General features: G+C 47.1%; 1 protein-coding gene across 2 annotated transcripts in view; it reads right to left on the bottom strand.

The window, feature by feature from the left end:
- Nucleotides 1-14636, bottom strand: part of EPG5 (ectopic P-granules 5 autophagy tethering factor) — a 66437-nt gene that overhangs the window by 48061 nt on the left and 3740 nt on the right. For both annotated transcript variants that reach the window (XM_075268256.1, XM_075268265.1), the window contains exons 2-8: nt 9460-10344; nt 6753-6996; nt 6179-6315; nt 4661-4768; nt 4268-4341; nt 3732-3837; nt 1876-1990 (exon numbers count right to left, since the gene is read on the bottom strand). In XM_075268256.1, coding sequence (XP_075124357.1) covers nt 1876-1990; nt 3732-3837; nt 4268-4341; nt 4661-4768; nt 6179-6315; nt 6753-6996; nt 9460-10344 — 1669 coding nt within the window. The remainder of the gene's footprint in view (nt 1-1875; nt 1991-3731; nt 3838-4267; nt 4342-4660; nt 4769-6178; nt 6316-6752; nt 6997-9459; nt 10345-14636) is intronic.

Raw genomic sequence — 14636 nt, 5'->3', positions numbered from 1 at the left:
AGTATAATGCCCACCCAGTGCTCCCACATGTAGTATAATGCCCACCTAGTGCTCCCACATGTAGTATAATGCCCACCCAGTGCTCCCACATGTAGTATAATGCCCACCCAGTGCTCCCACATGTAGTATAATGGCCCCCACACTCAATAAAATGGCTCCCTCAATAACCACATATGTAGTACAATGGCCCTGAAACTCAGCAGTGATCCCACATGTAGTATAATGCCCACCTAGTGCTCCCACATGTAGTGTAATGCCCACCCAGTGCTCCCACATGTAGTATAATGCCCACCCAGTGCTCCCACATGTAGTATAATGCCCACCCAGTGCTCCCACATGTAGTATAATGCCCACCTAGTGCTCCCACATGTAGTATAATGCCCACCTAGTGCTCCCACATGTAGTATAATGCCCACCTAGTGCTCCCACATGTAGTATAATGCCCACCCAGTGCTCCCACATGTAGTATAATGCCCACCTAGTGCTCCCACATGTAGTATAATGCCCACCCAGTGCTCCCACATGTAGTATAATGCCCACCCAGTGCTCCCACATGTAGTATAATGCCTACCCAGTGCTCCCACATGTAGTATAATGCCCACCTAGTGCTCCCACATGTAGTATTATGCCCTCCCAGTGCTCCCACATGTAGCATAATGCCCACCTAGTGCTCCCACATGTAATATAATGACTCCCTCAGTGCCCCCACATGTAGTATAATGCCCACCCAGTGGTCCCACATGTAGTATAATGCCCTCCCAGTGCTCCACATGTAGTATAATGCCCACCCAGTGCTCCCACATGTAATATAATGCCCACCCAGTGCTCCCACATGTAGTATAATGCCTACCCAGTGCTCCCACATGTAGTATAATGCCCACCTAGTGCTCCCACATGTAGTATAATGACTCCCTCAGTGCCCCCACATGTAGTATAATGCCCACCCAGTGCTCCCACATGTAGTATAATGCCTACCCAGTGCTCCCACATGTAGCATAATGCCCACCTAGTGCTCCCACATGTAGTATAATGACTCCCTCAGTGCCCCCACATGTAGTATAATGCCCACCTAGTGCTCCCACATGTAGTATAATGCCCTCCCAGTGCTCCACATGTAGTATAATGCCCACCCAGTGGTCCCACATGTAGTATAATGTCCACCCAGTGCTCCCACATGTAGTATAATGCCCACCCAGTGCTCCCACATGTAATATAATGACCACTCTATTCCTACAAACTCAGTGATGATGTCAGAAGTGATTGAGTAGCTGAATTCTTCACCCACCACTCTGCTCCCCATGTTCTCTCTGCTCTGGGATCTACTTTGATGTCAGCACTCGCCACCCCAAATACAGTGGAAGTGGGGAGCAGAGTGGTGAGTGTAAACTCAACTTACCACTCACCCCCTGGAGGTCCCATAACTGCAACGGGCACCTCCATCAGTACTGACGGAAACACTCAATGTCCTTCTAAAGTAAGGTTTGCACCCGGCAACCGTGCGTGGGTGCCTATACCAGGTGTGTGTGTGTGTGTGTGTGTGTGTGGAGGGGGGTACAATGGTTCTTAGCCACAGCGCACACTATCAGGCGTACGTCCTTGGTACCACTGCTATAGAAAAGAGTCAGCTACATGAAGCGGGTACCTTCAGCAGTGCCAACAAAGTACATAGTACCCAAAATACAAGTCGAGCTAAAAAATTGTTTTAGTCAAATCAGTGCTAAGAAATGAAAAAGGGGCTATACTGGTGACCACCAGAATTCAGCTCATTTGGTGATTGTGCTCACTGTTGTACACACTGATCACTAGGTGGCGCTATGCAATGTAAGTAAATGGATTAACTCTTCACACACAGGACCAGCATTCAGATCAGCTCACCTCTAGAGTTAAATCCTAGAACATGCTTGAAAAGTTCACGAAAGGGAAATTGCCCCAAAAGGGAAATAAGGTCATCCTCCGACAGCAGCATCCAACTGGTCTCTGGATCCTCATCCTGCAAAGGGTGCAAGGAGAAAAGAAGGAATTGTCAGAAATCACAGCAATTATAAGTCCATAAATATCTTATACGTGTCCTATTGTAAAATTACCAGACAGTATCTGCACATTTCCTCCCTTAACCCAAAGTTGGGAGCAAGCAGAGGGGGACTGGATAGAGTTTGCATTTTAAACGACCCTTTTGTAAATCACATAATGGACCCAAAAAAACTTGCGCTTGATGGCCTAAGTGTCACTGATAAGAGGAGACCTCATTTTGGAGAGCCGAGTGCATCCTCTGAAATCAATGGCTGATTCACTGTCTAACGTTGCAATGGAAATGAGCTTTGAGTACAGATACTGTGTTTCCCCGATAGTAAGACGTAGTGGGACTTTTGGGGGGTGGGCTAATGTAAGACGTACCCCGAAAGTAAGACATAGTAAATGTCTAAAAGTAAAAGTAAGACATACCGTAGTAAACATAAGGCGCACCGGACAGCGCTGCGCCTTATAGTTCGGTGCGCCTTATATATGAACCTAGGCAGGACTATAAGGCGCATTACCCATGAGCGCCTTATAGTCCTGTCTAGGTTCATATATAAGGCGCACCGGACTATAAGGCGCAGCGCTGTCCGGTGCGCCTTATATGTGATTGAAAGCGGCGGCACGCCGACTTTGCCGGCTGCCCCTTAACCCCCTGCGTGCCAGCCGCTTCTATTCATTTCAACGGCACGCTTCCATTGAAATGAATGGAAGCGCTCGGCACACGAGGAGTTAAAGGGATTCTACCATTAAAAGAAGTTCTTTCCTCTGACCACGTCGGAATAGCCTTAAAAAAGGCTATTCGTCTCCTACCTTTTGCCATAGCCAGCGCCGCCTTCTTCCTGAGCTGCGTCCGACCCTTCTGTGTCGTCTTCTTTGGGCCTCATGGATGACGCATGCGCAGTCGGCTCTAACAGATTCTCGCAGCCAGAGCCGACTGTGCATGCGTCATCCATGACGCCCAAAGAAGACGACACAGAAGGGGCGGACGCAGCTGAGGAAGAAGGGCGGCGCTGGCTACGGCAAAAGGTAGGAGACGAATAGCCTTTTTTAAGGCTATTCCGACGTGGTCAGAGGAAAGAACTTCTTTTAATGGTAGAATCCCTTTAAGCGGCGGCCGTCGGCAAAGTCTGCCAGCCGCTTCCATACATTGCAATGGGAGCGTGCTATTCAAATAGTATTCGCGCATCTCTAACTTCAATTGTAAGAAGTTACAATTGAAGTTAGAGATGAACGAATACTATTTGAATAGCACGCTCCCATTGCAATGTATGGAAGCGGCCGGCGGTCGCCGCTTAACTCCACGCGCGCCACCGCTTCAATCCATCAACCCCTGTCATTTTTTTTCTAATATAAGACATACCCCGAAAGTAAGACATAGTGGGACTTTTGGGGGTAAAAAGAATGTAGGACACTGTCTTACTTTCGGGGAAACACGGTACCTAGGGCTGGACGATTAGGACCCAACCAAAATTGCGATTAGTCAGCATTTTACCTTGATTACAATTAATGGCGATGAATTAGGTCACGTCTCTTTTAAACCATGAACCTTTCACAGTATGAGTACGGGTTACATCCGCACTGACAGTGTTATTATCCTCTGCGTCAAAGGGCAAAATCGTGTTGGTTATTCTGGTTGATGTTCGGTTTTGGTTATTTTCCCATTAACCGTCCAGCCCTACCGATGCCCCCTAAAATTATTCAAGCGAAGCACTGACCTCCTCACCACCTTCATCTACCAACGTCCAGTTCCCAGACTCTTTCCCTGAAGAAGAACATTTTCTTTCATTGGGTTTCATGTGGCAAAGGAAGTCAGCGCGATTTCTGTAAAAAAAACAAACAAAAACCATAGCATTACTGCACTGGAATTGTACCTCAAATTTGTATTCTGCATATTTAGCATAAAGTGCGCCCTGGCCACAAGCTGGAGGCCACTGAGCTGCTAAATCCAATTCTAGTCACCCCGGTCCTGTAACAACGCTTCCCATTACAGTGCTCCAGTCTGCACCCCTGTCCCTATAACACAGGTATCCTGCAACGGAGCCCCCAGAAATGCGCCAACTTTTTCCAGGCCCCTATAAGTTGTAGCAGAGATGGACCGAAGATTGACTGAGATCTATGGCAAAGAGATTATTAGGATCTCCAATAAGTGAGTGATTTTATTGTGATCAAAGTGAATTTTCTAGACAAACGACAGCAGAGGTCAGTGCTATATATAAACATTGAAATATCAAGAGTCATCTATAGGTCTCACCTAACAGGACACATGAGAACCGCAAGCTGCTGCATGAAGTGAAACACACCGGCCGGGTTGTGCAAGACTCGAACCTAAAATATCAAAAAAATGATCTTTTAAAGGGCTACAGGAGCAGGATAGAGATAGGAGATAGATAGATAGATAGAGAGATAGGAGATAGATAGATAGATAGATAGGAGATAGATAGAGAGATAGGAGATAGAAAGATAGATAGATAGATAGATAGATAGATAGATAGATAGATAGATAGGAGATAGAAAGATAGATAGATAGATAGATAGATAGGAGATAGATAGATAGATAGATAGATAGATAGATAGATAGATAGATAGATGGTTCTATGTATCTATCTACCTATCTATGAGTGATGTAAATGGATTTACTACTGACCTGAACAAACGGGATGGCCCATTTATTGATACCAGCTGGACAGCGCAGGACGTGATTCAAGAGGAATAAGTGGTCCCCAAGGCACCCCACTTTCAGTAGCACAGAAACCTATGACAAGGTTATTCATAAGCTGGACAATGATTTTCGGCACAGCAATTTACACTTATCAGACAAGAACCCTCAGAGTCTGAGTTAGGTTTTCCAGGGGATTCACTTTGCCCTGGTCTTGTACCCTGGTGAAAGCAGAGTGGCTTATTGTGATCCCCAATCCTGCCCCAAACCTGGCGCTAAGCACTGAATATAGTTACGTTCTGCTGTTCTATGTTCATACTATGTAAGAAGTTGCTGAACTACTCCTGCCACATATTTAGGTCTGGGGTACAGACCCTTGTAGAAAATCTGATTGATTTTAACTATTGAGCTACAGCGCACTGTACACGGACATGCCTGCAATCTTGTGGACTGAAGTGACTCCATAATTGCTCAGTGTAGCTCAGGCTTATTATTAGGCTGTGTTCACACACTACATTAAACAGATTTTGCATAGACGTAAAAGACTATTTGTCAAGTTCCTTCAGTTTTTATTTTTCATAAATTGTAGCAAATAAACTGGTTCATAAAAGACAAGATGTGATAGCCAGGACTCCTACAGATCAGCTGGTTGAAGAGGCCACAGTGTTTAAAAGGGATTTTACCATTAAAATCACATTTTTTGTAGATCACACATAGGAATAGCCTTAAGAAAGGCTATTCTTCTCCTACCTTTAGATGTCTTCTCCACACCACCGTTCCGTAGAAATCCCGGTTTTTGCCTGTATGCAAATTAGTTCTCTCGCAACACTGGGGGCGGGCCTAATGCTACCAGAGAACTCTCCAGCGCCGCCTCCATCTTCTTCAGGAACGGCCTCTCCCTGCGTCTTCTTCCGGCACTGGGGGTCAAACTTCTAGGCCTCGGGCAGAGCCCACTGCGCATGCCTGCTAGCCACAAGAAAATGGCACCTTACACAGTAAGTAAGCGCCCATTTTCTTGTGGCCTGTGGGCATGCACAGTCGTCTCTGCCTGAGGCCTAGAAGTTTGAGCACCAGTGCCGGAAGAAGATGCAGGGAGAGGCCATTCCTGAAGAAGATGGAGGCGGCGCTGGAGAGTCCTCTCGCAGCATTGGGCCCGCCCCCAGTGCTGCGAGAGAACTCATTTGCATACCAAAGAAAACTGGGATTTCTACCGAACGGCGGCGCGGAGAAGACATCTAAAGGTAGGAGAAGAATAGCCTTTCTTAAGGCTATTCCTACATGTTAGGGAGAAAATAAAAACATTTAAATGATAGGATCCCTTTAAATTTGACTGAGCCTCATTAAACAGCTGAACGGCAGGGGTCTCGGGTGTCAGAAACCCACAATCCTAAGGAATGGTCATCAATATAAGTCTTGGAAACTCCTTTAAAGTATCTGTCAATCCTAAGCCACCCATAGACACAATGGAGTGGGCCTGCAGCTGGTGTATGGAGGATCAGGCCTTACCAGCTTCTGAAGCCAGAGCAGAATATCATTCTGGAACTGAGTGTCGTCTATGATTCTCCTGGTGAAGCTGAACAGGACGCTGATGCACTCCTTCAGTAGGATCAGGTCTGAGTGAGATCCTTCCAGCTTCTGAGGGGCTGCAAAAAATAACAGGGAACAAGGAATACTCCAATATGGGGCAGATTCAAGATTTAACCATTGCAAATGTAAAGGTTATATTTATATTTGGCATTTTTCGTAGCAATTTTTGACAGCTTGATTGAGATTTTGCAGCAAAACTGAAATTTTGTAAAAAAAAACCCCAAAAAACGTTTTTTTTTCTGCAATTTACAGCCCATCTAACTACATTTACATGAATGGGGCTGATCTGCGGATAGGTCATGTGATGAATCAAGATGGCGTCACTGCTCTGTGAAACAGAGGTGGCGCCCCCCAATCCCAGGTGGTCAGATATTGATAATTCATCCAAAAAATGAGGTCTAACTCGTAGTAAACCCCCCCGGACCCCCAGTAAGGTAAACCCAATACTGCAGATGACCCACGAATACCTTTGGCTCGTATATAGCGCACTCACCGTGGTCAGGATGGTACACGGCTACAGATTTAAGGAAAGGGGAGTTGTTCACCAGCCCGTAGATATAAGACTCGACCTGCAGACGGGACAGGACTGAGGTGTACGAGTGCAGAGCGAACGTCTGATGTAAATGGTCCGACTTCAGCTCGAAGAGTCTCTTCAGGTCTCCCAATGCCGAGGCGTTGACCTCCGCCGTCTGGTAGTGATGGTATCCGACAACTTTGGCCTGATCTTCACACAGTCCCTGGATGGAGCAGAAAATGATGACAGTGCTATTATTCATTCATGTATTATATGGCTCTGACACATACAACAGCGCTGTACACAGAGTGTAATAGTCACTTACATCAAGCCCTGTCCCCAGGAGCTCACAATCTAAATTCTCTGCAGGTCCAAATTCATAGGAGGCAAGTAAAGGGGGGTTTTACCTATCCTTACCGGACATATATTGGGGTCCGCAGATCCGCTGTTTGAACAGGCCGCCTGTGCCAATGACATCATATGATACAGCAGCAGTTCAGTCCCATGCAAGTGAATGGGGCTGAGATGCAATAAAAAGCACAGCCCTTACGATATGTACGGTGTTGTGCTGGTTACTCAGTGTGAATCTGTGGGTCCCTCACCAGATACTCAAGGATCGCTCATTAATAAGTCCTGGAACCCCCCTTTAAGGGGTTGCCTCACTAAGACAACCTTTCCATATAGCTTCTTCTTCATATAGATGTGGTCCATTCATAGAGGGGTGGTCCACTTTATGGTCCGCCCCCGGCCCAGCTCGCCCATGTATCATAGGGATGGCCATTTATTTGAGGTGCCCACAGCTCCCATTCTTGGCTGGAGAGTTGGCAGAGTGTGGAGATCATGTAAGGCTGGTAAGGCCCGGGATGACGTCTAATACTTGTGTATTTACACTAGTATTAAGTGTTACTCCGACATCAGATAATACATGGGAAGGGTTTCTTCTCTTACAATCGCAGGCTTGGCTCTACGCCCGGCAGTGACTCAATGTGGAAGCGCTGGGAAGGGGTGAACAGTATTGTGACCCAGAAACACTAAGCCCAAAAAGTGTTGTGGAGAGGAATGTGCTGAGTGAGCAGAGACTACGTCAGAGAGCAAAGCCTCAAAAGCATGAAGGATTCAGCTGGGTGCAGAGAAATACTGAGAAAACCAATTTCTACCCAAATACAATGACCAAGAAGAACAGGTCATCTGGGAATGATCAAGGAGAACAGGTCACCTATTTCAGATCGGACAGGATTCAACACCTGGCACCATCACAGATCAGCTGTTTGACACCCTGTGTCCCTTTCATTTGAAAGAGTTTGAGCCCCTGCACGACCATGTGACCAATGAATAGGATATCACTGATCTGATACTGAGCTCATCCCCTACCCACAAAGCATAGTCAGAAATGTAGGGTCAGCAATTAACCCAAGTGCCCCATTCGAGTGAACCGCAAGTGCGCACACATGGCATGTGCGGTCGAGGCCTAGAAGTTTGAACCCAGTGCCGGAAGAAGACGCGGAGAGAGGCTGCATCTTCATTGGGGACCGCCCCCAGTGCTGCGAGAGAACTCATTTGCATATCGAAGAAAACTGGGATTTCTATCAAACGGCGGCGTGGAGAAGACGTCTAAAGGTAGGAGTAGAATAGCCTTTCTTAAGGCTATTCTTACGTGTTAGCCAGAACATGTATCCAACGATAGGAGCCCTTTAAACCTCTCTAAGTGTTAAAAAAAAAAACAACCATAAACTCAGAACACCCCTTTATGCAGGAATTCTTGATAACGCAGGCGATTGTGGAAGTCCAAGCGTACCTACCTGCTCTGTTCTTCATGGAACATTCACAAATGTGAACGAAGCATGCTGGGAGTTGTAGTTTCCCAGCAGCTGAGGGTTACATGACAGGGTGTCACGACCATATGCCTTTTTTTTTTTTTTAATGAATGGATCTATTCACACTACCATATTTAGGGGATTTATTTTTTTTTTATCAACATGATGACAAAAAACAGAACTTGTAATTTCCCAGCCTGTTTAGTCAGATCCCTCCCCAGAATCAAGTCTACCAGGGTCCCGTGAAAATGGATTACACTCATATGTACAAGGGCTTTGTAGGAATATGCTCCAATGTGAACCAAGCCTTACTTGTATCATTCATTTAGAGTTAGTTGCGCTTTAAATTTCATAGTTGACAATGACCTTGGTTTAGTGTCAATTTGGGACACTCAACCATTCTCAAGTCCATATGGACTGAGGGCCGCTTCACACGGCGTAAGCACGCCGCTCATTTAGACACGTATACACCGATACATATGCCGATATACGCGCGCTTCCCATTGAAATCAATGGGCTCTGTTTTGAAGCGCCACACTCAGACACGTGTATACGTGTCTAAATGAGCAGCACGCTTACGCCGTGTGAAAGGGCCCTGAGGATTTAGTGTCCCAAATCGCCCAGTTTTAAAGCCATCCACACCCGCAAAAACAAAAAAAAAACCACAAACCTTTCTACTTACCTATAGAGGAGTCTCATAAGACCCATCTTTGGTGCCCCAGCACCTCTGCAGTTTTGGAATAAAGCTGAGAACGTACACCCCGGCTTTCCTGTGCATGAACCCGAGGCCTGCCGCATGCACTCTGAAGCGGGGCGCACTCCCTATGTCCCAAACCGCCCTAACAGGTTCCCTTTAAGGACCGATTACCTACCTGTACAGTCATGTGCTCCTCCTTGAAGTCCCACACTTTGCTCTTGATGTTCTTCCAGTCAGAGATCATGATCTGCAGCTTGGCTTCGGCCAGGAGGAGTTGTTTCCTGCATCGGCCATAATTCATGAGAAGTTCGTGGAACTCATGCCTGTCCTGGTGAGCGATCCTCTCAAACTCCTCGGTGAAGGAGTCCACGTTCTCTATCCAAGAACAAGGCTCAAAGATCTTCAGTTGCTCCCTAGCAAAGGCGAAGGGCCTGTGCTGCTGCGGGAGCTCGGGATAAAGCCTCTCATTAGGAACCAGAGGTTTGATGGTGGCCACATCTCTGGTTTGGTCGTAGACCTGCACGGGCAGCTCCGGGTAGATGGACTTCACCTTGGATAAATGCAATATCTCTTTGGCTTCCACAAAATGCTGGGTGCTCAATACATCAGGTTCCTTTAGAGACAGGACAGCAGGGGGGACATCAGGAGCCTCCTTAGGAGGGGGTTCACTTACAGAGGGGCTTGTTTTTTCAGTACATTTAGTCTTTGCGGACAGAAGGTCACAGCTCGGAGAAACGTCCCCTGCACCTTTGTCGGCCGCTGCTCCTCCAGACTCCAGCTCTTGACTGTCCACGTTTTTAGCCTCCTTCTTGTCCTCCAAGGAGTCTTCCTTTACAAGGGAGATGTCCGCTATAGACAAACTGCTCAGCCGTTTTGTATCGGTGACACAGGTCTCATCGTTCAGCTGGATTTCTATGAAATTATCAGGAAGCTCCTTGTCCGTCTTCTGTTTACGAGCGGGGGACTCGGCGTCCAATACGCTAAGAACGTCGCTCTCTTCCTCTAACGCCAGAGGCTTTTCTGTTCTTACGTCTGAAAGACTTTGCTGCTTCTTCTTTGTCTGAAAAAAAGAAAAAAAAAAATCTAATTACACAGGGTTTGGTGCTTGCAAGGTTTAGCTCTACCATTACACAATGTGTTTAACTTATGCTCTAGTCACATCCGAAGCTGCACACAGTATACTGCTGCTTTCCCATTAGCTTGGCCCTTGCAGGTTTACAAGGGTAAGTTTTTTGGTCAGGCTGTATTCACCTCAAAATCCTGATCAAAAAGACGGATCCCATTGAAATCAATGGGAGCCGCTCAGGAGTTTTTTCCGGAAAAAGAAGCGATGGGCTCCTTCTTCAGGCTGTTTTGCCTTGTGATTCGGCCTGCAGACGCTCCTTCCTCCGGACTAGGTTCATTCATTGTGCCTAACTCGGAGCGGAGTGCGCGGCTCGATGACAGTGCAGTGCGCCGGCTTTCAGTCGCGGCTACTTGGCTTTTGGTCCGGAACCCGAGGCGGCCTCCACCTCAGGTTCTGGACAACAAACCCCATCTGAACTTACCCTTAGCTTGGCTGCTCTGCACAAGAGCAAGGTCAAGTGATTGTCCTGACCACTACCCTTCCAAGTAAACGTTATATCCTACTTACCATCGCCTGATATTCAGCGTCAATCTGGTAAGATCAATGCTGGATTAAAGGAATCCGCCACTCCGTAGTCACTACAACTCCCAGCACATCTTGGCTAGCAGACAGAGTTGTAGGGAAGCATTTCCGGGTGACACCCGCTCCCCAACTGGCACGGTGTAGGGGTACAATATCACACGAAACGTAACCCCTACAAATACAGCAACTAATAGTAAGGAAGGCAAAGATTCCGACTGTGAGCATGCCGTGTGCCGATGAAGAGGAAAATTAGGAGTGAAGCATGATGGGAACGCGGCCTTCTTGTCTTTCTATAAGATGTTCCCATAGTAACGATGAAAGTACCATAATTATTACCGTCAGCCGTCTCCTAACAAGCGGAGGCCTCGGGATTACCAGGACAAGAGAGTTAGGATTTATGGAACTATCAGCTGAAGGATGGGCCGTGCCGTGGTGACACCATCAACCTCAATGGCCAGCCATGCCATGGGGTCACTCCTAAATGAACGGCTGCGCCATGTGGTGGCACCAACAACCTGAATGACCGGCCTTGCTAGGGAGTAACACCAATATACTGAACGATCGGCCATGCCATGTGGTGATACTAATAACCTGAATGACCGGCCTTGCTAGGGAGTAACACCAATAACCTGAACGATCGGCCATGCCATGGGGTGATACTAATAACCTGAATGATCGGCCTTGCCATGTGGTGATACTAATAACCTGAACGATCGGCCATGCCATGGGGTGATACTAATAACCTGAACGATCGGCCTTGCCATGGGGTGATACTAATAACCTGAATGATCGGCCATGCCATGTGGTGATACTAATAACCTGAATGATCGGCCATGCCATGTGGTGATACTAATAACCTGAATGATCGGCCATGCCATGGGGTGATACTAATAACCTGAACGATCGGCCATGCCATGGGGTGATACTAATAACCTGAACGATCGGCCTTGCCATGGGGTGATACTAATAACCTGAACGATCGGCCATGCCATGTGGTGATACTAATAACCTGAACGATCGGCCATGCCATGGGGTGATACTAATAACCTGAACGATCGGCCATGCCATGTGGTGATACTAATAACCTGAATGATTGGCCATGCCATGTAGTAACACCAATAACCTGAACGATCGGCCATGCCATGTGGTGATACTAGTAACCTGAACGATCGGCCATGCCATGGGGTGATACTAATAACCTGAATGATCGGCCATGCCATGTGGTGATACTAATAACCTGAATGATCGGCCTTGCTATATAGTAACACCAATATACTGAATGATCGGCCATGCCATGTGGTGATACTAATAACCTGAATGATCGGCCATGCCATGTGGTGATACTAATAACCTGAATGATCGGCCATGCCATGTGGTGATACTAATAACCTGAATGATCGGCCATGCCATGTGGTGATACTAATAACCTGAATGATCGGCCATGCCATGGGGTGATACTAATAACCTGAACGATCGGCCATGCCATGGGGTGATACTAATAACCTGAACGATCGGCCTTGCCATGTGGTGATACTAATAACCTGAATGATCGGCCTTGCTATATAGTAACACCAATATACTGAATGATTGGCCATGCCATGGGGTGATACTAATAACCTGAACGATCGGCCATGCCATGTGGTGATACTAATAACCTGAACGATCGGCCTTGCCATGTGGTGATACTAATAACCTGAACGATCGGCCATGCCATGTGGTGATACTAATAACCTGAATGATCGGCCATGCCATGTGGTGATACTAATAACCTGAACGATCGGCCTTGCCATGGGGTGATACTAATAACCTGAACGATCGGCCTTGCCATGGGGTGATACTAATAACCTGAACGATCGGCCATGCCATGTGGTGATACTAATAACCTGAACGATCGGCCATGCCATGTGGTGATACTAATAACCTGAACGATCAGCCATGCCATGGGGTGATACTAATAACCTGAATGATCGGTCCTTGCCATGTGCGTTGCCGCTACGGTTTTTCCTGCAGCACTTTTTGGCCGCGGGTTGCTACGTGGGGCAATCACATACAGGCGGGGTTTCAGAAGGGGTACACTATCTCATTAAATGGGGTTTTCCAATCCTAAATTGAATTTTCATACTACGCAAAAGGGGGTCCGACAACCAGATCTTGCACAGATCATTGGTTCATGCTGGCTTGTCTTTATTCCCAGATCATGCTACCAGGTTTCAACAAAATCAAGCATTGATCTACAAGGGTCAACCTTCAAAAAGGTGGCGCTAGAGGAAATGCTCCTTTTTCACCCAGGTGGACTTGCTTGCATATTGTTTACTGCTATGTGAACAGTCCTTTAGGGCTTCCAGAAAGGTATTCCTACTCCCTGCGGTGGTCATGTGACAGGCCCAGTGCTGCCATGCAGCGTTTTTCGGGGGTTGGGCAGTCTCCTGCCCTTGACAGGTTATTGCACGATGATACTTTGCAGTTCTATCTGCTGCGCGCTACACCTTACATTGTGTACTCAGCTGCCATTGCATGCTGGGAGTTGTAGTTTTCCAAAAAGTGGAGCGTCCCAGGTTATAGAATAGCGTCTCATTAGCAGGAGGGGCGTTCTAGGAGACGACTCAGCTTTCTTATATGTATGGGGGTAGGCTGTCTCTGTCAGCGGCTTATCTCCTCTCTGAACATACATGCATGCTCGGCTGAACATACATGCATGTGTATAAGAGGGCAGCTGTCAGAGATACGGGAGTGAATGTGTATGGGGAGCGCGGTGTGCACAGACTGTACCATCCCATATCTATCCAGGAAGAACATGTGACCAGGACTCCATTTATGTGTCACATGTTGCCAGTCACATCGTTCCGGCGCTGACTTGTGACTCGCAGCCTCCAGAAAGAGTAGACACAAGATATTTATAGTCATAGAAACTGAAAGGAAACGATCGGCAGGAAATGGCTTCTCAGCTTTTAATACTAAAGGGTTTTTTGCAGGACTTATGGATTGGTCATCCATATAGATCAGACACCTGGGACCTCTACAGATCAGCTGGCGTTCAGTTGAGCACTGCGGCTTCTTCACTGAATATTTAGCATAGCGCGGAATATACAGCTCAGCCTCATTCGCTTGAATGGGACTGAGCTTCTGCTGCACCATGTGACTAATGCCCATGACATCATGTAGTAGTTGTGTGCGCCCTGGCCTCTTTGAACAGCTGATCGGGGGGGGGGGGGGGTTCTGGCTGTAGATCACATACTGATAACCTATCTTCAGGACACATCCTCAATACGGAAGTCCCAGAAAAAACCTTTAAATATATTTTGACATGCAGCTGCGGGCGCGATGTATCTCTTGCACTGTCAAAATTGAATACAGTGACACCGTACTGTATCAGAATAGAATGTACAAATCCTAAAATCTGGAGCAGAGGCCTATGAGAGGACTATAAGGAGGGGGGTCAGGTCACTAGAGGATACGGGGTCTTCTCGCCAGATGTACAAGGACAAGCAGTCTATGGACTGTGGTAATTGGTTGCATAGACAGTGCCCTGTCCCTATAGAGATGGCTGTGTAGGGCCTGCACCCTGCAAGTCACACGGATGTGGAACTAAACCGGCAAATCTAATGCAGACCCGGGAAAATCCAGCAAAGAATATATCCCCAGGAAATGTGATTACCAAGTCGCTTCCACTTGTCTGCTAGAAAGCTGAGTCACAGACACTACTA

Source organism: Leptodactylus fuscus, chromosome 1 (assembly GCF_031893055.1).
Source record: "Leptodactylus fuscus isolate aLepFus1 chromosome 1, aLepFus1.hap2, whole genome shotgun sequence".
NCBI classification, from domain to species: Eukaryota; Metazoa; Chordata; class Amphibia; order Anura; family Leptodactylidae; genus Leptodactylus; species Leptodactylus fuscus.
This window is presented reverse-complemented; position numbering and strand designations above follow the sequence as displayed.